The following is a 23,992-nucleotide window of genomic DNA, read 5'->3' as shown; positions in this document are numbered from 1 at the left end:
AAATTCAAAAAGTATGTGATAGCTAATATATTCCTCAACCACATCGGTTATTTAGTTATAAAAATGTTTGCTCTATGCGTTAAAATACCCAAGAAGTTCAGTTCCCAACAATGCAGTTCTTTTAGGGACACCCTGTTGTATATAATAATGGTTGGTACTGAATATAGGCTTCTATAAGTGTAAGATTTTCGATTTTCAAACTTGCCCAGCGAGCTTTTTTGGGGTCAATGTTTTTGCTTTTCAAAGTAACATAATTCGCTAACAAAAGATTTTCCAACTTTCTAAAGCACATCATATAAAGCTACATGTCATAGTTTTGTCAGAATTTCGGTTTTGATTGCACCATTTTTCAATTCCGACTACCAATTTTGTTGAGAATAGGCATGGTCCTTCAACTCCAATATCAATTTTCATTGTCTAGATTAGGGGATTAACCCCAACCCTACCCGTGGTATTTTTGCTATCTGAAGGGAAAGGAGAGGAGGTGAGAAGGCGCCTGTATAAGCATTCTTCAGTAGATAGCATGGCGCCTAGAAGCTAAAGCTATCTTCAGTAGATAGCTATCTTCAGTAGATAGCAAGGTGCCTGTATAAGCTGTCTTCAGTAGCTTTCAGTAGATAGCAAGGTGCCTGTATAAGTTATCCTCAGTAGATAGAAAGGTGCCTGTATAAGCTATCTTCAGTAGATAGTATGGGGTATGTATAAGCTGTCTTCGGTAGATAGCAAGGTGCCTCTATACGCTGTCTTCAGTGGATAGCAAGGTGCCTGTATAAGTTATCTTCAGTAGATAGCAAGGTGCCTGTATAAGCTGTCTTTAGTAGATAGCAAGGTGCCTGTATAAGTTATCTTCAGTAGATAGCAAGGTGCCTGTATAAGCTATCTACAGTAGATAGCTAGGTGCCTGTATAAGCTATCTTCAGTAGATAGCAAGGTGCCTGCATAATATATCTTCAGAAGATAGCTAGGTGCCTGTATAAGCTATCTTCAGTAGATAGCAAGGTGCCTGTATAAGCTGTCTTCAGTAGATAGCAAGGTGCCTGTATAAGCTATCTTCAGTGGATAGCAAGGTGCCTGTATAAGCTGTCTTCAGTGGATAGCAAGGTGCCTGTATAAGCTATCTTCAGTAGATAGCAAGGTACTAGGTGCCTGTATAAGCTGTCTTCAGTAGATAGCAAGGTGCCTGTATAAGCTATCTTCAGTAGATAGCAAGGTGCCTGTAGGCCTATAAGCTATTTTCAGTAGATAGCAAGGTGCCTGCAGAGTGAGTATAAGCTGTCTTCAGTGGATAGCAAGGTGCCTGTATATAAGCTATCTTCAGTAGATAGCAAGGTGCCTGTATGATAAGCTATTTTCAGTAGATAGCAAGATGCCTGTAGGCCTATAAGCTGTCTTCAAGGCACGTTGCTATTTACTTAAGATTGCTTATACGGACACCTTGCTATCTTCTGAAGATAGCTTATACAGGCACCTTGCTATCTACTGTAGACATTATAGTAGGCCTATTTCATTCAAGAAAACATGTGCTGTAGTGCCCTCAACGTCGTCGGTCAAAATGTCAAAAGTGCACAAATGGTCCTGATTTTGAGGGTTTTGGTACTTTCCCGTGTTAAATCACTCCCACGTACGACATTTTATACGCCAAAAACGTATGTAATGCCGTAGTATCGTACCGCTGACCAGATTCCATATCTATTAAAAAATTTTGGGGTTAGGGCACTCGCCCGTGTTCAAGCGCTTTCACGTACGATATTTTATACGTCAAAACCCTATGAAAACTAGTGGCATCACCAGGATTTTCAGGGGGCAAGGTGAATTTTAGGGAGGCAAAATCAACAAATTTTTCTAAAATTACAGCCAAAAGTGGACATTTTCGTAATTTTGGGTTTTTACTGGGGGACAGAATTTTTTTTTAGGGGATAGGCGCCTATCTACTGAAGATAGCTTAGGCCTACATGCACCTTGCTAGCTCTGAAGATAGCTTACGGCTCGAAAAAATGTTAATTTCCCGGCAAGCAAGCTAAATTTCCCACAATTTATAGCATGTTTTTATACACAATTTCCCTCCAAACACTAACATTTCCTGGGAATGTGCTGTCCATCATATCAGACACCTTACTATCTACTGAAGATAGTTTATACATACCCCGTATTATCTACCGAAGATTGCTTATACCGGGCACCTTGATATCAACCGAAGACAGCTTATACAGGCACCTTGTTGTCTACTGAAGACAGCTTATACAGGCACCTTGCTGTCTACTGAAGACAGCTTATACAGGCACCTTGCTGTCTACTGAAGACAGCTTATACAGGCACCTTGTTGTCTACTGAAGACAGCTTATACAGGCACCTTGCTACTGAAAATAGCTTATACAGGCACCTTGCTATCCACTGAAGACAGCTTATACTCACTCTGCAGGCACCTTGCTATCTACTGAAAATAGCTTATACAGGCACCTTGCTATCTACTGAAGATAGCTTATACAGGCACCTTGCTATCTACTGAAGACAGCTTATACAGGCACCTTGCTATCTACTGAAGATAACTTATACAGGCACCTTGCTATCCACTGAAGATAGCTTATAGGCCTACAGGCACCTTGCTATCTACTGAAGATAGCCTATACAGGCACCTTGCTATCTACTGAAGATAGCTTATCAGGCACCTTGCTATCCACTGAAGACAGCTTATACAGGCAACTTGCTATCCACTGAAGATAGCTTATGCAGTCACCTTGCTATCTACTGAAGACAGCTTATACAGGCACCTTGCTATCTACTGAAGATAGCTTATACAGGTACCTAGCTACAGTGTTGCCAAAACTTTTCAGCGTCAAGGCGCGGCGCATTGACTCACCAGGCCGCGATAAAGGATTCTCAAGTAGCCCAATTTTTTTAACTTCCAAAAAAGCGCCCAATACCGGATAATTGGGCGGATTTACCCGAATTTAGACCTCAAAACACCCAATTGGGCGGAAAAGCACTTGACTTTGAAACTTCCGGTACTTACTGGGAAGTTACTGACCGATCAATAAATGGTCACAAAACCCATTGTAATTTTAATTTTGAGCTTCAAAGACTCAAAACCTTTATAAATCGGCTAAAGTGAAAGGAAAATACATCAAATTAGTGCCGCGGCCTTAGACTGGCAAAAGTAGCCCAATTTTAGACAAGTAGCGGCATGCTTTTTTGAGTAGCGGCAAGTGATCGCCAAGTAGCCCAATTGTGCGCCTAAGGCGCGGCGTTGGCATCACTGCCTAGCTATCTTCTGAAGATAGATTATGCAGGCAGCTTGCTATCTACTGAAGATAGCTTATACAGGCACCTAGCTATCTACTGAAGATAGCTTATACAGGCACCTTGCTATCTACTGAAGATAGCGTATAGATGCACCTTGCTATCTACCGAAGACAGCTTATACATACCCTATACTATCTACATGAAGATAGCTTATACAGGCACCTTTCTATCTACTGAGGATAACTACAGGCACCTTGCTGAAAGATACTGAAGACAGCTTATACAGGCACCCTCATCTACTGAAGATAGCTTATACAGGCACCTTGCTATCTACTGAAGATAGCTTATACAGGCACCTTGCTATCTACTGAAGATAGCTTATATAGGCACCATGCTATCTACTGAAGAAAGCTTATACAGGCGCCTTCTCACCTCCTCTCCTTTTCTTCTTTCCCTTCAGATAGCAAAAATACCACGGGTAGGGTTGGGGTTAATCCCCTAATCTAGACAATGAAAATTGATATTGGAGTTGAAGGACCATGCCTATTCTCAACGCACTTTGAGGTTAAAGCCATACCGTATTATAACATTTCTGTAAAAATAGATTAGCATTTATTTTCCATAAAATGTTAGCTTTTACTGTCAGATATGTCCCCTTTTAATTTTGAGCCGAACACGCGAGGCAAAGCATAGAAAATTTGAATTTACTAATAGCGCCCATGCATGTTACTCCCGCGGTTGTAATACGGTACGATCCTCGGGCTGTGTGTGTATGTGTATCCCGCACGCTGTGTATACACTGTGCATACGTGTTCGACTAATATTTCCATCGTAATAATAAAACGCCGGTTCCATCGTTTTATTCTAAATCTCGGATTTTGACAAAACTACAGCACCTAAAGTCTTGATTTTTGCAGAGTATCTTTATTGACTAAAAGCACATTACAATTGTGTAAAAACAGAATAAAATTTTTTTTTTGAGGGCGTTCTCCTCAGCAAATGTTATAATATGGCTTTAATGTCAAAACTGCCGTTTAGGCAAAGGGGGGGGGGTAGGAGCAACAAATTATTTTGATGACGCGTGAGATTTTACTTATTTTCCAGCGTTTTGCGTGAGATTTACTACCTAGGAGTAAATTTTACTACCTTGGCGTGAGACCGTGAGAAAGTGACCCAATGCGTGGGATTCACGGCCAATGCGTGAGAGTTGACAGCCCTGATATGCAATTTAATTAGAGGAAATCTATTCCAGAGGGAGTATGTAAATTAAATGGAACAGCCATTTCAGAGGGAGTATGTAAATTAAATAGAACAGCTATTTGGGGCCATTATTTCAGAGGGAGTATGTTAATTAAATGGAACAGGCAATGGCCAATGGGTATGTAATTTAACTGGAACAGCATAATTGATATCGATATCAATATGGCCCGTCATAGATTCGATTTGTCACATGATCGTCAAACCTGAATTTGATAGATTGAAGTTCACAAGTTAGGGGAAATCTATTCCAGAGTATGTAAATTAAATGGAACAGCCACTTCAGAGGGAGTATGTAAATTAAATGGAACCGCTATTTTGGGGCCATTATTTCAGAGGGAGTATGTAAATTAAATGGAACAGACAATGGCCAATGGGTATGTAATTTAACTGGAACAGCATAATTGATATCAATATCAATATTGACGTCAGATTCGATTTGTCACATGATCGTCAAACCTGTCTCTCTCTTATTCACAGTGAAGCTATGCAATTTGATAAATTGAAATTACAATGCAATTTGATTAGGGAAAGCTATTCCAGAGGGTATGTAAATTAAATGGAACGGCCATTTTCAGAGAGAGTATGTAAATTAAATGGAACAGCTATTTTGGGGACATTATTTCAGAGGGAGTATGTAAATTAAATGGAACAGCCAAAATGTCAATGGGTATGTAATTTAACTGGAACAGCCTTAAATTGATATTGATATCAATATTGACGCCACAGATTCGATTTGTCATGTGATCGTCAAACCTGTATTAGAAGGTGCAGGAACTGACACAAAAGGTGAAATCAAAACGGAAATTGTGACCAAACTATAATAAATTTGTATAGACCCACACGATGTGCTATAGGCCCTGTATCCATAGGCTGTTCCCTTGTGGTGTGTGCCCTTGTTCCGTGTTCACTTGTTCCCATGTGACCTGTGTTCACTTGTTCCCATTAAGGCCTATAAAAATAAAAAATCTTACACATTTCATGCCTAATGTTAAGACCCGGATTTTGTTTAATGTGTATCCAAGCACTATGTTTTTAACTGACATTTCTGAATTGTGCTGATTTCAACATGTATCGATTGGCTGTTAGCGCGACTATGCATAACAATAGAAGTTGGTGACTAAAGGTCTGAGTGAATTGCTTAATTAAAATTATTGGTTGAAGCATAGTGGATTGATATCAAATTATTTTATTTTAATGTTCTTGTGACATCTCGCATTAATTCAAGTCAAACACACACAATTCATGACAGGTCAACTAATAGGCTACCACTCTTAGCAGGTGGTGGTCGCTGTGCATTCTCTAAATTCAGTAAATTTTCATCGTCAACTGTGTAATTGAATGGGATTATTTTGAAATTTTAAAACGGTTGAAATATCACAAACAAATAGGCCTATGTTAATAAACAATATAAATACAAGCTAAAACGGTTGGGGTTCGATAACTATCCGAGTATATGGAAAATGCCATACGGCGGTTTCACAAGTTGCCGGCTCTATCATGCATGCCACTCGCTGCTTGACTCTTAGCGTAGGTCTACTTTCCGGCGTAGTGGTAAAAGCCTAACATTTTCCGCCTATTACGAGTTGATCAAACTATAGACATGTTGCGGAAGACTACAATAGAGGTAAACAAATGCAGTTGACTGTGCGGAGTCAAACATGCATTCCATCTTTGTGCGATAATACTGAATAGTAATGTAAAATGCAAAGGGAAAACTGGGAGGTGTAATCATGACAAACAAGATATTTGATTGTTGCACTGACAACTTTCTAACTAAGGTTTTTATTATTGACAACATAGTGAACTGTGCAGCTGATTGTGTGATTGGAACTCAAATTTGTATTAAATTGTTAATAAAATTTACTTGATTCATCACTATTGTTTATTGCCTCATAAATATCTCTATTTTTCCTGGTATAGCAGGAAACGGATTTATCTGAAACAGCTTGTCTTGTCTTAACAAATTAGTATCACATTGGACGATCACGTATATACTAGGTGAAACTTGTTTGTATCGAAGGTCATATGTTGAAACATGTGTATTTGATAGCTATTGTTTTGACAGTAATAAGCTGGTACATGTAGCTGACAATGTGGTTTCCAAGCAAATAACAGTATCTTATCAGTTCGTTGCTACTTGTTAAATAATTCATGTGTATTCAGGACCGATAAGATAAAAATAAACTTAATCGTGGATGAATGAAATAAAGTTATCGACTGGTTATCATTTAGATAATTGATAACACAAAAACAATGGCCATGATGAGCTGACATGTGTAAAGAGGGTACAAAGATTTTCTGGCACATGGATATGGAGGGCCAAGGAACTTTTGGCAGACAATTACGAGAATTCCCCTCCATTGCACATGATTATTACACAGCCCTATTGAGTTTGCCACTTTGCACAATGAATCATCAATGTATGTCTGTTCAAAGGCTGACAAGGCCAGGATTGGTGTCATTTATGTGATAATCACCTTGGGGTTCATTGGACTATTCTGGTTGAAATCATTACACCCCCTATGGAAGACATGACCTTAATCTATCCTGAGACTAGTATCACACAGGGAGTGTGAATTTCAAATTAGGATTACCTGAATGGGCGACTCCCATTTGAAATCAACACTCCCTGTGTGGGAGATTAAGATCATGTCTTCTATAGGAGGTGTAAGGATTGCAACTGGAATAGCCCAATGATTTTGGTAGCAAAGCCGGGGAGCCAAGCTTGTATTTCAATGATACATTATTAATTTGTAGCTATTAAGGGAACACCTGAAGGGGTATAATGGGTTATTTCAGTTGAAATCCATACACACCCTATGACAAACACAACCTTAATCTCCCAGACAGGGAGTGTAAATTTCAAATGGAGTCACCCATTCAGGTATCCCCATTTGCAATTCACACCCCCTGTATGGGAGATTAAGGTAAACTTGCTGGGTTTAGACAAATTAAAAATGTCAACTTAAGTTGTGTAAGATGTCAATTATTGGTAAGATTTAAGAAAATAACAAAATACCTCAGTAGTCAGTAGTCATGACAAAAAAAAAGACAACAACAACACAAAATGTGTCCCTTTTCCTGCCCGTATTTATTCATTTGCATTATTCTCATCCAATGCAACAAGCATACAAAAAACATATATGCCAACATAAACACTTAAACAGCATACTTCTGTTGATAACACCTATGATAATTTAAAAAATGTATATCTAGAAGGTATTGTTTAGAAAAAAATATCACTTAAATAGAAAATAATACCCAGGCAAAAAAATATGACTACCTAATTAATGTTGCCAATAAATTATACACTTCATTTGATGCTGGTTCAGTGATGTTTTTAACAAGTATTCACACATAAAACATTTATACAAATATCAACTTAGTTGGTTGGCAGTGCTTTAAATTCAGCCAAAAGCATGTAAGGAAATTTGGAAGCACTAAATCCATAGGTAACCATAGTTACTACAACACTTTTATTGTTAACAATATATAATTATTATATATTAAAAAGCTAGTTGTTTTACATTCCTGAACTTAAGTCTAGTCTAAAATTACATAGTGTAAACTAAAACACAATATTAATTTCAGTTATTTTTCATAAAGATGCTTAGAAAACTTCCCAATTTGAATAACTTTTATGAGATGAGATCCAATAAAATTATTCAAATTGAACCACCTCAACACTAGAAGCTAAAGTTCAATACTTTACCTCTACAGTACACTGACAACTTAGGCAGTGACTCTTGAAATACTGTGAGAGAGCCAGGTTTGTAAGTCAAGAATTTAATATTTCTTCATTATGACCACACCAAGTGCATAAAACTTTAAAACGAATATTACCAATTGCAGAAAAGCAAATCTCAAAAGATTTTAGAAATACATACAAACCTGTCAAACTTCAATAAAATAACATAAATAATTTGATAACCTGAAATATATTCAAGTCTGTATTTTTTATGCAAGATTTTGTTTCTATGACAATTCTTCCCGCCATGTACAAACAGCTGGTAGCACCATAAAACAGTTAACACCTTGAAGCATATGCAGCCATGAGAATCGTGTGTTTAATAGTTTGCCTATGTCATGTTAAAAACCAAGAATATATAGACCCTAGACAATAAATCAACCAGAACGGTAATACAATTGAAATGGCAGCCATGTTGGAAGACAATTGAAATGGCAGCCATGTTGGAAGACAGTTGAAATGGCAGCCATGTTGGAAGACAGTTCTTAGGTGACAGAGAAACAGGTCCCTAGATTGATTTCACACCCATTCATACCGGCCACTTAGTTTTATTGTATTACCATGGAAAATTCCCCCCATATCATGAGTGACGTCATATTGCATACCGATAGGGGAAATGTGTGCATGCTTCAAAGCGCAGAAACAAACATATGTTGCAAACTAGAACTTATCATATAATCCTAAATCATCTAAATAGACTTGTGCGAGATGGTGAAGCAAATTCACTTATTAATGCTGGTCTGGTCAGTCAGGCCACTCCATAAATTTACATAATATAGCCTGTTGCTGTCTACCTAATATGACCTGCGTGGGTCACAGAACAACCCATTTTATTCACAGCAAATTTACCTTTTTGTTGAGAGCCTGTTTTTAAAGTACAAATTTCAATGCATGCTTTGCAAACAGATATCATCTTTCAACTGTTTCAAACTTATTGGGGACTTTGTTTGTTTATTTGTTTGTTTGGTTAATGCGATAATTCCATGAGCAAGGACCCAAATACCCAGTATAAGGAGTCCGGAATCTCCATCTCTTTTTCTGTGCATATGGCTCACTTTGCTTTGATCACATCATAAATTATTGCAAGATGACGATACCTCTTTCCATTTTGTGTATGCAATGTATTAGTAAACTTACCTCATATTGGGTTTAGTCAAATTCACAAGGTCAACTTTAGTTTAATACTTATGATATCAGTTATTGTTACTTCTTTCAATGTGGTATTTACACACAAAAATAATAATATACATCTATATAAAAATAATAAAAAAATGGCCACTTTTTTTTCAAACAAGTAAGACAGACTGACTGACTGAGAGTACAATGGGTGGCCAAGTCAAGTGGGTTAAAAAATGTAATACAGTTTTTTGCAGCATGTTATGTATTCTGACCAGAACAAAATATATTTGTGGGTCATATTTTTATCTGCTTCTTTTCTATTTAATTCTTTTGGTATTAAATTACTGTATTGTAAAATATGACCAACAAATATTTTTTTCAATTTGGCCATGTTAAAACACAAAATGACTAAGCTTTGGTTCGCCTCAAGTTCAGTAGTAATGTAGGCATGTACTTCAGTTGTCACATTAGAGAATCATGAGTACAGGGCATAGACATATGCATACAAGGGCGATATGTTGGCACGCTTGCGACGCAACCCAAAAATGCACCAACGTCACTACAAAACTAGAGGTGAACCAAAGCGTACTTTATCCCTGATGTGAAGATACAATGATGCTAATGCTCTTGAATGCGCTACACTAAGTACACAAACTACAGCATACAAACTCTTATACATAAAATGTAAATACAATATAGCAATAATAATAATACATACATACACTCAAGAAAGCTCTGGGGGAACACTAGCATCATCATACTAAATGGCTAAGTATCATAACTATACTGTAGCAATGTACACTGATGAACTGTCCATTCTAGGATGAGACTGATTAAAGTAATATGTGTAATTTCTACAGGATCATGTCATCAAAAATCAAAAAAGAAGGCTGTGCACAAATAAATCAAAGGTTCCATACTCGCAAGCCAGTATGGCTGTGGACAAAACGTGTAGCCTGGTATTTGTGATTTTTAATCCAAACAGGCTACAATAAGCAAGAAACAGGCCTGAAACAAGTCCATAGCCTGTTTATTTTCACCTTTGCTAGTGAAGCAGGTAAAAGTTTTCTTCAAAAATAAATAATCATGCGACCCAAGCGACCTTACCAAGCTTCTCAATGAATGATACTTGAACCTCATCTATATATTTTTGCACAACCTAAGCAAGTTGGTGCCTCAATTGGGTAATAAAATAACACCTGCTCAAAATTAATTAATATTAAGCTGAAAATAAGTATATAATTATTACCTGAAAATATGTATTTATTACCATATGGAATATTGATACTCATATTTCTTAGTATACTGTAAAAATAGTCTTACTATATATTAATATAAGTGGAATTCAAATTTGAATAATTAATATAAAGTTGAATTTAATTTTTCATAATTTGTCAAAATCTGTAGCTGAAGATTTAAAAATGAATTTCTTCCTCACTCATACAACTGTACAGCATGCTCATGATATTTTTCAATCTACCACTTAATTTATTAATGCAATTAAAAAATAATTAATCTAAAATCATTTAAAAATGCATCTACTTTTTTTTATAAAGCCAACTATTAATTTATTGTCACAAAAATAAAATTCTCAATATTAATATCATAACATAGCAATACAAATGCAGGCTGGCAGTATCTATATGTCAATCGACAATGGTCATAATTTTCAGACAAATCTAAAGTTCCGCAAGCATATATTAATATATTAACCCAGAAAATATTTCTTAGTTTTTAATGTCAGTTCACAGGGAAAATTAGTTATGAAAGTTTTGAAAGCATAGTAAAAATTATATATAATACCATATTCAGAAGTTGGGAATCAAATTAAAACCCATTGAGAGTCTTTGGAGTCAGGCATAGTACATGTTTTCAGGACAGGGTCAGCATGATGACTTGACAATTTTGCTCCTTTACCCCTGCACATACACACCCTTGTGTGTGTTTGCTACCAAACGAGGACAGTGTGTATTGCAGTCTAACTGCGGACGCGTGTATCATGTTTTCATCACCTAACCGTGGACTAAAATGGCAGATTTTTTTGGTGTATGATACAAAACAGAATTTTAGCCATCAACTGCTGATGGATTTTATACACAAGTATCGCTCAAATGCATTTAGCATGCATTTGAAGTCTATTGCAGCAGTTTGAGACTGAGGACTGTCCTCGGTTGCAGGTAAGTCTGCAGTTTAGAGTGAAAAATCTTGCATGTCCTCATTTGCAGGCAAACACCGACGCATGTGCACCACTGCCAAATCTAGACAGCGATGTACCACTTGGGAGTTTTAACTATCCAAATGCGCAAACATGTTTGAATTTGAATTTGTCTCACTGAAGACCCTGTAATTTTTCAGTATCCAAGTGTGACCTGACCATACACCACCAATTGTGGACATTGTTTATGTGTTTCTATGTTGTATATGGGATAGTCACACTGTAAGGGAGCCATGGACATCTGCTGTTCATGTGCATCTGGTGTGTCCTCATTTGCCTGAGTACAAACATGGAACCCACAATATCTGAATTATTAGCAATTAGCTTATCATTTTATTGAATAAGACAATTGTAGGAGCAGCAATAGCAGTCATATTAATTTTACATGGCAATGTGTGTGCTTGTTGAAACCTACTTGTAGGAATACAATTATTTACATGGTAAAAAGTATTAAAACCCTTAGCATAGTACAGTACATAAATATTACAGAGAAAAAACTGCTAGCATATTAAAGACTAGATAGTAGAAGTTTGTAACAAAATAATAGCAAAATATTTGTACACATAGCTCAAGACTGAGTTAAAAACAAAATACAGATACAACTACTTTACATTCATAATAAATATTCATTTTTTTTTGCAAGCTTTACAAAACATAACGAGTGAAACAAATAAAGAAGATCATACTATGGTAATAACAGGTGAAACTGAGGTAGAGCCCATGTTTTAATGGTGTAGAAAATGGGTTGTAATGAATTAGAATATTACCCACAATGCTTCAGTGTCAGGGTGCCATTTTGTTTTTTCTTCAGACAATTGACCTTTTCTGGTAAATCCCATAAGCCTTTGCGGGTAGACCTGTGCTGTCTTCATGCCAACGGGCACATCGTTACTGGGTAAGTGCACAGTAACGATGTTCGCTAAATGATTTGCACATCGGCGTAACATCAAATCATGACATCTCGGGTCTAACCGCAAAGAATGGTGGGATTTACTGAAAAAAGTCATGCCCGGAATATGAACTGGTCCAGTAAAAGTGGCAAGACTAACATTGAATGACTTAATAAATGTGTGAAATGACACAATTTGGCAAGAACGTAATAAGTTGTGCACCTTTCTGTAGTGTGAGATAAACAATAGTAGGCCTATAATACTTTCATATGTAGAATGGCTTCATAGATACATAGGCTACTCAACGACCTAGTATTGCTACTCAAAGTCTACTTATTAAGTTTATAGTCAATGATTCATTAGTCTAAGCACTGGGACTCATTAGGTAAAGTCAGATATGGTATTCCTCTAACAGCCATCATGAAACTTTGCAGACGACAGCATTTTTCATGTGGTTGAATTTTAACATAAATACAGATGTTGAATAAGTTACAAGCAGAAAGAATAACCTAATATCTGCTATTCATCTGCAAAGTTTCATGAAATCCAATATAAATAACTCAGTAAAACATTGACATATGACAAAAGCACCGATTAAATAACGTTTTTTTTCAATTTTTAAAAAATAGGTTAAAATTTGTATTGCTTTTTACATGAAGGTCAAACCTCTGTTCCACCTTGTGTATTACTATGCACTTTGACCTCTAAATTGACCTGTTTAACTTTGACATTTTTACCCTTACTTGAATTCACATTATCTGGTTTATTAATATTTACAGTGCTAACTTTGACAGTCTTATGTAAATTAACTTCTATTTCACTGTCTTTATTATTCGGACTTTGTAAGTCATTATTGTATTTTTCTGATTGTAATTGGTCCTGTCTTCTACGTCTTCGCTTTCCTATAACAATAATAAATACAGCTAGAATTATAATTGCAAACAGAACGCTGACAACAGCCGATGCTATTATAGTTAGACCATCATCACGGCCTAGTTGTGTTTTGTTTAGCATCAGCGCCCTCATATTTGTGCCGTTATTACTTCCTTCTCGTGAATTAATGCTATGAGCTCCAAAGCGGTACATCGGCCATGAGTGATCTGCGATACCTTGGCGTCGCATCAGCTGGACCGATGGTGTAGATGACTTGCATGAACCACTGATGACCTGAGTTGACCTGTAGAAAAGAAACAAATTGACAAAAATGTAATGAATGTTATTTCACACACGATTGTGTAGCCAGTGGCTCGGCTAACTCCAATCAGGCTGGAATTAGCAACGCAGAAATATGAAAGCGTGGGCGATTGTGACGCCTATCCTATCCACAGCATGAAGGGACCAATCCATACCATCAACAGCATAGAGAGGTCAATCCACGCCATCAATGGCATGAAGGGGCAAATTATAAGAAAACACTATACAGGAATTGAATGGGCACTCACCACATACATAAATTTCAGAAGGGGTCTGACTAGAATAACTATAATATCCCCAAAGAATAATATTGTCCCCACAAATAATCACATTTGGGAGAGAATGGGGAGCACTAAAGCATCTCATTTTTTTACAACAAAATGTTAAGGGATCTAGAATGAGCGTTTATGGCGTTTCGACAGTATTTTTTGTGGGACATGAGAGCACCTCAGGCGATCGAATTGCATTCTGAATCTGAAGCATGTCTTTCTGATATCAAATAATTTTCATTTTTTGCAATTCACGATATAATACAAATTTTATGACAAATTATTAAAATTTGATATTTTTCAAATTTTTGATATATAACAGTCCTCGAAATAAATTTTATAAATCTAATGATATTGTGATGTGCCCTGAGTAATTTAATTTAATTTAATTATTTAACTTTGTTTACAAGCTAAAAGTATGTCATGAGATGGGAAAACCCCTTGTACGTGCAAGATAATGATGTGGAAAGTCGTTTTGGAATTCCCCAAATTATTGTAAACAAAGTCAGATCTATGTTTGGAACTTGGAAAGCCCCAGTTCATTGTTGCACCATCAGGAAAACCCCCAGGAAGTGATGTAATGTGAATGTGTATAATTAATCTTGGGAAATCCCAAGATTGCAGCAATGTTGTGAAAATGTGATTGAAGTAATGGTTTATTAATAGATGATGGGTTTTTTGCATGAGTACTGCTATAAAAAGCTGGAGGTTTTTGTTGGGACTTTACAGAATGCCATGGGAGATTGAGATATTCCACATGTGTGTGATGGTCTTTGTGCTTCAAAAAAGAAGTACATTTTAACCAGTTTATATAGCCAATAATTGAGCTAATTTTAATACAACAACGAAGAAGACAGCGAGCACACAAAAGTGCTCTTCCTCATCAAAGGATTAAAAGTTCTTCTGTCAAATTGCTGGAGTTTGCTGGGTTTGTGAAGGCCACGCATCTGTCAAAGAACAGCGGAGCTGTGTTAACGAAACCTGTTCCTGGAAAAGAGTGATTGGTGAAAGAAACACCATTTTTGGAGAAAGCAGCGCAAAGAGATATATTGCGGAGAGAGCAGCGCAAGAAGATAAGCAATAGAAGAAAGCAGCATCATTTTCGTGTGAGGATTTTATGTGCAAGGATTTATAAATGCAAGTGTACGATGGACTTCGCTGATTTTCGCAGAACAAGTGAATAAGGATATATTACATCAGTCGTCCAGAACATTGCAAGAACTCTAGGATCACCAACAACAAGACAGCTGGTTAAGTACTGATATAGTAAAACTGTCATTGTGTGATTTTATTGTATATGCGATATTGTTATTATATGTACCAATCATACTCCGTTTTCAATTAAAGACTTAGATTTTGTTAGCTTAAACAAACAGTGTATTTGTGTTGTGCATTCGTGTGAGTTCGGGTAAAAGGTGATTTTGGCCTTGAGTCAAGTACGACTCGTAACAAAAATTGGGGGCTCTCGTCCGGGAAAATACACTGTAAAAAAGTTGACATTAATTTACTGAGTCTTAAAAGTGAAAGTACAGTATGGAGTTCAAAGCAGAAGAGTTTCTTGAAACTATAGATTGGGAGAAGTTTGATAAGTTGAAGAAACCTGATTTATTAGCATTTGCAAAATACTATGAATTGGATGTAAAGCAAGCCAACAGAAAACAAATAATCAAAAATGCCTTGATTGAAGTTTTGGTTGATGAAGAGTATTTTGAGGAATCCATTTTGGAGAAGAGAAAAGAGGTCAAAACTGAAATCGGGGATGCAGTTAAGTTGAAAGAACTAGAAGTTCAGGTGGAAATGGAAAAAATGAAAATGCAATTGCAGTTGGACATGCAAAAGCTAGATATGCAAAATAAAGAATTAGAAATGGAAGAAAAAGCACGCCTTAAGAAAAGATGGCGCTTGAGCACCACAAATTAGAAACAGAAGAAAAGGAAAAGGTAGCAAAATTGGAACTTGAAAAACAAAAGTTGGAAATGGAAGAAAATGTGAAACAAAAAGAAATTGAAGAAAAGTACAAGTTTGAACAAGAGAAGTTGGCAAAGCTAGGTGACAAATACTCATCAAGTTTCTCCTCAAAGTCAGGGTTTGATGTTACAAAGTATGTAAAGCTTGTGCCTAAATTCAAAGAGAAAGAAGTTGACGAGTACTTTCAACATTTTGAAAAGGTAGCTACAAATTTGAAATGGCCTCCAGAGCATTGGACCCTACTTTTACAAAGTAGTTTTGTGGGGAAGGCCAGGGAGACTTACTCAGCTCTACCAATAGAGAAGTGTAATAATTATGAAGAAGTCAAACAGGCAGTTCTTAAGGCCTATGAGCTGGTGCCTGAAGCATACAGACAAAAGTTCAGAGATTCAAGAAAGCAAGCAGATCAAACCCATGTAGAATTTGCTAGAGTAAAAGAACAAATGTTTGACAGATGGCTTGGGTCAAAAGAAGTCAAAGATGATTTCGCCAACTTAAGCAATTAGTTCTTATAGAAGAGTTCAAGAAATGTGTCCACGTTGACATTAAAACCCATTTGGATGAAAGCTAGCAAAATTAAGACGCTAAACTAAGCGGCGACAATGGCGGACGACTATGGCTTAACTCACAAATTGAATGGGAGTAAATTTAGTCATAACAGAAGTTATTCAAACAGGTTCAGCCATAATCAACCTAGAGCAAATCAGGGTGGTACACAAGAAGTGAAACCTCAGTCTAATTCACAGCATAGTGCTGGTGGTAGAGGACCCCAGGAGTTCAGGTAACAGAGCAAAATTTGGAACTGAATTTAAAGCCAAAGTAACTTGTAGTCATTGTAAGAGACCAGGGCATACGATGACCCAGTGTTATTTCTTAAAAGGCAGACAAGATGCACAAAAACAGCAGCAAACTGCTAGTAATACTGTGGGATGTGCAGTGTCACTTGAGTCAAAGAAACAAGTCAGTCAAATCAAGAAACAAGAATTCCCACAAAAGGGAGGTGAGACAGACAAGGTGTGTGAAGAATTTGAACCATTTGTGTTAGAGGGAGTAGTATCACTTGGTGATAATGGTAGTCCAAAGCCCATTAAGATTGTGCGAGATACGTGTTGTGCACGGTCTATGATTCTGGAAGGAACTTTGCCCTTTAATGAGGATAGTTCAGCTGGTAATGCTTTGATCCAGGGTATTGGGATGGAAATAATTAGTGTACCTCTCCACAAAATTAACTTGAAATCTGACTTAGTTTCTGGTCCTGTAACCATAGGAGTTAGACATGAATTACCAGTCAAAGGAGTGTCTATGTTGCTAGGAAATGACTTGGCAGGGGGGAAGGTTTTTCCTGACCCAATAGTCACAGATAAGCCCTGTATACAGGATGATAATAGTGAGGAAGAGGAGATATTTCCTGCATGTGCAGTGACACGGGCAATGAGTAAAAGAGCCTCATTAGAAACAATTGAGGACAACCAAATTGATGACTTAGGCTACAATTTGGAAGACACATTTGTGTCAAAGTGGAATGAGAAAGAAGATAAACTCCCTTCTCCTGGGGATAAAAATACCCTAAAAATGACACAGCCTCTGAGCATGAACAAATTGGGGAAACCATGAAAGACCCATTAAGTCATGACAAGCTGATTCTGGAGCAACAAAATGACCCAGAACTCAAAGAGATCAATCAAAGGGCATTGACCCTAGAAGAAGCAGAACAAAATTCTGTCTGTTTTTACAAACAAGATGGTGTGCTAATGAGAAAATGGCGCCCCCTTGATGCACCTGCCGATGAAGAGTGGAAGGTAGTGCACCAAATTGTGGTACCAAAAGTATACCACACTGAAGTAATTAACATAGCACATGACAGTCCAATGGCAGGGCATTTGGGTGTTAAGAAAACTCATGAAAGAATTCTGAGACATTTCTGGTGGCCCACTCTCAGAAAAGATGTTTCTGAATATTGCAAAACATGTCACATATGCCAAGTAGTAGGGAAGCCAAATCAGAAAATACCTCCTGCTCCATTGAAGCCAATTCCAGCCTTTGATGAACCATTTAGTAGGGTTATTATTGATTGTGTAGGCCCCTACCAAAGACTAAGTCAGGTAATCAATACCTTCTGACAATTATGTGCGCGTCAACACGCTTTCCTGAAGCCATACCCTTGAGAAATATTAAAGCAGTGACTATAGTGAAAGCTTTAACCAAGTTCTTCACATTTGTGGGGCTCCCCAAGTCCATACAGTCAGACCAAGGATCAAACTTTACTTCTGGAGTATTTCAGCAGGTCATGTATCAATTAGGTATAGAACAGTATACCTCAAGTGCTTACCATCCAGAATCACAAGGTGCACTAGAAAGGTTCCACCAAACATTGAAAAACATGATCAGGACATACTGTTTGGAATTTCAGAGGGACTGGGATGAGGGAGTACACTTGTTGTTGTTTGCTGCTAGGGAAGCTGTTCAGGAAACTTTGGGATTTAGTCCTTTTGAGTTAGTGTTTGGACACACAGTGCGCGGGCCCTTAAAGTTGTTGAAAGAAAAGTGGCTCAATGAGAAATCAGATATCAATTTGTTGGATTATGTCTCCAATTTTAAGCATAGGCTTAACAGAGTAACTGATATTGCCAAAGAAAACTTGAAACAGGGTCAGGCCAAAATGAAACAATGGTATGATAAACATGCCAAAGAGAGAGTGTTCAAACCAGGTGACAAAGTTCTAGTACTGTTTCCAATTCCAGGACACCCATTACAAGCCAGATATCATGGCCCATGTGAAGTAGAGTCAAAAGTAGGTGAAGTAGATTATATTATCAAGACTCCTGGTAGACGCAAGAGCAGGCAGTTATGCCACATAAATATGCTCAAAGAGTATGTTGAAAGAAGTGACAGTGGCATTCCAAAACCTGTGTGTACAGTAAAACATGCTGATAATGTAGACAAACATGCCGATGTAGACAAAATCGCCAATGTAGACAAGAGTAAAGATGACAATTCTGATGTCACATTTGACCAGGATAAAGAGCTGGAGCACAAAGAGTATAATGTAAAATTGAACAATTCTGATATGCTCACTAATTTGGACTCAAAGTTAGCTCATCTTTCTCAAGATCAACAAAGTCAAATTGCAAATTTGATTCACAAATTTGACAATATATTTCCTGATACGCCAAGTAGAACAAATGCTGCATTTCATGATGTAGATGTTGGTGATACAAAACCAATCAAGCAGCATCCTTACAGAGTCAATCCATTGAAAATGGAACATCTCAAAAATGAGATCAATTATATGCTAGACAATGATATCATAGAACCAAGTAGTAGTGAGTGGAGTTCACCATGTATTCTTGTTCCCAAGCCTGATGGTTCATACCGACTGGTCGCAGACATGACAGCTGCAAATGTTCATTCAAAGACAGACTCGCACCCAATTCCAAGAATTGATGATTGCATAGACAAAATTGGGAATGCAAAATTTGTTAGCAAATTTGATCTTTTGAAAGGGTACTGGCAGGTTCCACTCACAGACCGTGCCAAAGAGATTTCTGCTTTTTGTACACCATTTGGTCTTTACCAGTACAAAGTTATGCCATTCGGTTTGAAAAACCCCCCAGCAACATTTCAGAGAATGGTGAACCAAATTGTGTCAGACATAGAGGGATGTGAAGCGTATGTAGATGATTTGATTGTTTACAGTCAAACTTGGGAACAACACATGGAACAACTCCATCAATTGTTTGAGAAGCTGTCTGAAGTACAATTGACAGTCAATCTGGTAAAAAGTGAGTTTTGCCATGCCACAGTCACATACTTAGGATATGTTGTAGGTCAAGGTCAGGTGAAACCTATCAAAGCCAAAGTTGAAGCAATTGAGCAATACCCCACACCTGTAAACAAGAAGGCACTCATGAGATTTCTAGGAATGGTTGGCTATTATAGAAAGTTCTGTCCAAACTTTTCAGAGATAGCAAGTCCTTTGACTGATTTGTTAAAGAAAGATGCAAAATTCATTTGGTCAGAACAGTGTGAAAATGCTTTTCACAAAGTCAAATCTATACTCATGAGTTCACCAGTGCTTACTGCACCTGATTTTCAGAAGCAGTTCAAGTTGACTGTTGATGCCAGTGACATAGGCTGTGGAGGTGTTGTGATGCAAGAGGGTGAAGATCAAATAGATCACCCCATTTGTTACTTTTCAAGGAAATTCAACAAGCACCAGAGAAATTACTCCACAATTGAGAAGGAGTGTCTAGCACTGCTATTAGCATTGCTACATTTTGATGTGTATTTGGGTACCACAGTATACCCTGTGCTTGTTTTCACAGATCACAATCCCTCACCTTCATCAACAGGATGAAGAACAAAACCAAAGACTGGTGAGGTGGAGTTTGACCTTGCAAGAGTACAATCTGGACATCAAACATATTAAGGGAAAAGACAATGTAATGGCTGATGCCCTGTCCAGAATTGCATAAAACTTGACAAACAAAAATTTCCTTTAAAAGGGAAGTTGTGAGTGACAAGTAGTCACTGTGTATGATGAGTTAAATACTCAAAGTTGATAATATGTTGAAGTTGATGTAAAAGAAGAAAACATTTAAGAAAGTTTTCATTACATTGAACTTTCTTCTTTTAAGGGGAGGTGTGATGTGCCCTGAGTAATTTAATTTAATTTAATTATTTAACTTTGTTTACAAGCTAAAAGTATGTCATGAGATGGGAAAACCCCTTGTACGTGCAAGATAATGATGTGGAAAGTCGTTTTGGAATTCCCCCAAATTATTGTAAACAAAGTCAGATCTATGTTTGGAACTTGGAAAGCCCCAGTTCATTGTTGCACCATCAGGAAAACCCCCAGGAAGTGATGTAATGTGAATGTGTATAATTAATCTTGGGAAATCCCAAGATTGCAGCAATGTTGTGAAAATGTGATTGAAGTAATGGTTTATTAATAGATGATGGGTTTTTGCATGAGTACTGCTATAAAAAGCTGGAGGTTTTTGTTGGGACTTTACAGAATGCCATGGGAGATTGAGATATTCCACATGTGTGTGATGGTCTTTGTGCTTCAAAAAGAAGTACATTTTAACCAGTTTATATAGCCAATAATTGAGCTAATTTTAATACAGCAACGAAGAAGACAGCGAGCACATAACAGTGTGCTTCCGCATAAAAGGATTAAAAGTTCTTCTGTCAAATTGCTGGAGTTTGCTGGGTTTGTGAAGGCCACGCATCTGTCAAAGAACAGCGGAGCTGTGTTAACGAAACCTGTTCCCTGGAAAAAGAGTGATTGGTGAAAGAAACACCATTTTTGGAGAAAGCAGCGCAAAGAGATATATTGCGGAGAGAGCAGCGCAAGAAGATAAGCAATAGAAGAAAGCAGCATCATTTTCGTGTGAGGATTTTATGTGCAAGGATTTATAAATGCAAGTGTACGATGGACTTCGCTGATTTTCGCAGGACAAGTGAATAAGGATATATTACATCAGTCGTCCAGAACATTGCAAGAACTCTAGGATCACCAACAAGGAGACAGCTGGTTAAGTACTGATATAGTAAAACTGTCATTGTGTGATTTTATTGTATATGCGATATTGTTATTATATGTACCAATCATACTCCGTTTTCAATTAAAGACTTAGATTTTGTTAGCTTAAACAAACAGTGTATTTGTGTTGTGCATTCGTGTGAGTTCGGGTAAAAGGTGATTTTGGCCTTGAGTCAAGTACGACTCGTAACAATATATTCTTAAAGTGTATGTAGCTGGGAGGAAAAGCCGACGATCAATTGAAAATTTTGACCTTTTATATTGAAGATATGGATTTTTTTCCCAAAAAGACCTATTTTGATCGTCGGCTTTTCATCCCACCTACATACACTTCCAGTATAAATCATCAGATTTATAAAGTTTACTTCAAGTACTGTTAAATATCAAAAATATCAATTTTTAATGATTTGCCATAAAATGTGTATTACATTGCTAATTTCAAAAAATCAAAATTATTTGATATCAGAAGGACATTCTTCGTATTCAGAATGCAATTCGATATGTCTGATGTGCTCTAATGTCCCACAATAAATACTGTCCAAACGTTCATACCCCAGCCCTTAAGCTTACCTTATACAATGGATCAACATTCATAGTGAATCCATCCACACCAGGCATGTTATTGATGATGTTGTAATTATCAGAGTTGGCAGCAAATTCAGCTCCAAATGGTACAGAATTAAATGCTGGGCTAATGGCGGTTGGGTCTTCACGATCCTGTGGAAGCAAGAAAGTAACAATGTCTTAGAATTCAACACAACTATTTTATAAAACTTTTACTACTTCTTAGGGAAAAACAAGTGAAGTAAATAATGCAAGTACCGTATTCATTCCAATAAGCACCCATGCCCCAATAAGTGCCCACCCAAGGTATTGTCAATTTGCTAAAGGGTACCATTAATGTTGAAGTGACAGATAGACATTGATGCAGTGAAATAGCTGGGAGATTAGAAGTCCTGTGTAAACTTGCAATATTTAGTTACATTTTCTGCATTTATAACGTACATAAATTTGTCTCTAATAAACAATGTTTACGTAAAAAGTTAGGTAAAAAATAAGTTACCACTCAAAATGACTTTGTTAAGCGCACTGGGCGCTTATTGGAATGAATACGGTAATAATAATCAACAAACCCAGAGAAGTGAAACATTTTGTGATGCAGTACATCAAAAATAGGGATTTTGCAGCAAATGATTTTCAAGATACAGATTTGAAAAGAAAAAGAACAATAAGGAAAATAATTTAAGAATTTGGGATGCTTTTTCACAAATATGAATGCCTTGATCAATTTGAGTAAATGAGGTGTCATTTTAAAGTTTGCAAAATGATTTCAAAGCAGAAATACTGAACTCAAAATTGACTTCAGCAGCAAAATCCACCATTTTGATGTGCTGCATCACATTTGTCTTTCATATTTCAAAATATTTTGATATATTGAACAGCGTATGTCTTTTTCGTATAACAGACATTTTTGAGTAACTGCCTGACGGCGAACCCGCTAAAACTTACTAATTGTTATCACTTACCAGTACTAAAAATCTGTGTTTCATATTTTTGCTGTGTTGCATACAGCCTAACTGTGGTCCCTCATTGTATAGCGTGCCAGTCGGGTCATAATAGGGAACAAAGCCATCCGCTCCTGTGCAGATGTAGAGTTTCTCTATCTGTAGTTTGTATGCTTCATCCAAGTCTTGGTCTGGATTCCATAACACTCGCCCAAAGATGGTTTGTCCTGTGTGGAAAATATAAGCACAATTTTGAGTAATAAAAAACTATCATGGTCACATTTACCACAACCTTAACATCACTTGCTTTTGGGTTTCTAAACTTTCATATAAAGATATAGTATGGCAGTCTAGAAAGTTGAGTATTTCTTGCATGAGGGATTTGATTGAACTTCTGGAGAGGCATCAACTGTGATCCAAATAACCAAATATACACATACTAACATTACATGATCAATCACTATATTGAATTACAGCACCTAAGCTCATTGCCATGAACCCACACACCAAGGAATCAAGTCTGAGCAGATCATAATTAGTCAAACTCCTGATCATGCAGTAACCTACCACATTGACATCCTCTAGTACAAATCGCTTATAAACATGTTCAATGATAGAATTGAAACATTGTAAATTTGATTGTCTGTGCAGGTTCCACCCATGCAGTATATGCATTTGCAGCTTGCTTATACTATGACGTGCTTATGGGGAATTCAAATCCACAGCATTGTCCAACGAGCTTCAGATGTTTAACACAGAAACCTTTATCTTCAGAGATGAAGAGAGACTAAAGCCACAAGAAATCAACTTCTGCCAATGACTGCATGAACTAACCTTTAGAGAAAGCACCCTTGTAATCCATCTCTTGCAGTGCCATGGTAGCTTCATTAGGATTCATAGTAAACACTTTCTCATTATTCATAAGATGGAATTCTGTATTCAAGGAGTACACCACTGGCACTGGTCTGTTGGTCTGTTGGAAAGCCAATGGAACCACAAACCTGAAAACGAAAAAGGAGATCAAATATTACATTAA

General features: G+C 37.1%; 1 protein-coding gene across 1 annotated transcript in view; it reads right to left on the bottom strand.

Annotated features, from left to right (window-relative positions):
• Positions 1–7,572: 7,572 nt before the first annotated feature.
• The window catches only part of LOC140158994 (extracellular matrix organizing protein FRAS1-like), a 233,186-nt gene continuing 216,766 nt past the window's right edge, over positions 7,573–23,992 (bottom strand). The window contains exons 58-62 of the mRNA XM_072182295.1: positions 23,791–23,957; positions 22,978–23,183; positions 22,022–22,168; positions 13,552–13,649; positions 7,573–13,514 (exon numbers count right to left, since the gene is read on the bottom strand). Of these exons, the coding sequence (XP_072038396.1) occupies positions 13,133–13,514; positions 13,552–13,649; positions 22,022–22,168; positions 22,978–23,183; positions 23,791–23,957 (1,000 nt within the window). The 3' untranslated portion in view covers positions 7,573–13,132. The remainder of the gene's footprint in view (positions 13,515–13,551; positions 13,650–22,021; positions 22,169–22,977; positions 23,184–23,790; positions 23,958–23,992) is intronic.

This window comes from Amphiura filiformis, chromosome 8, assembly GCF_039555335.1.
Source record: "Amphiura filiformis chromosome 8, Afil_fr2py, whole genome shotgun sequence".
Taxonomy (NCBI): Eukaryota; Metazoa; Echinodermata; class Ophiuroidea; order Amphilepidida; family Amphiuridae; genus Amphiura; species Amphiura filiformis.
Note: the sequence above shows the minus strand (reverse complement) of the source record. Positions and strands in the feature narration are given on the sequence as shown.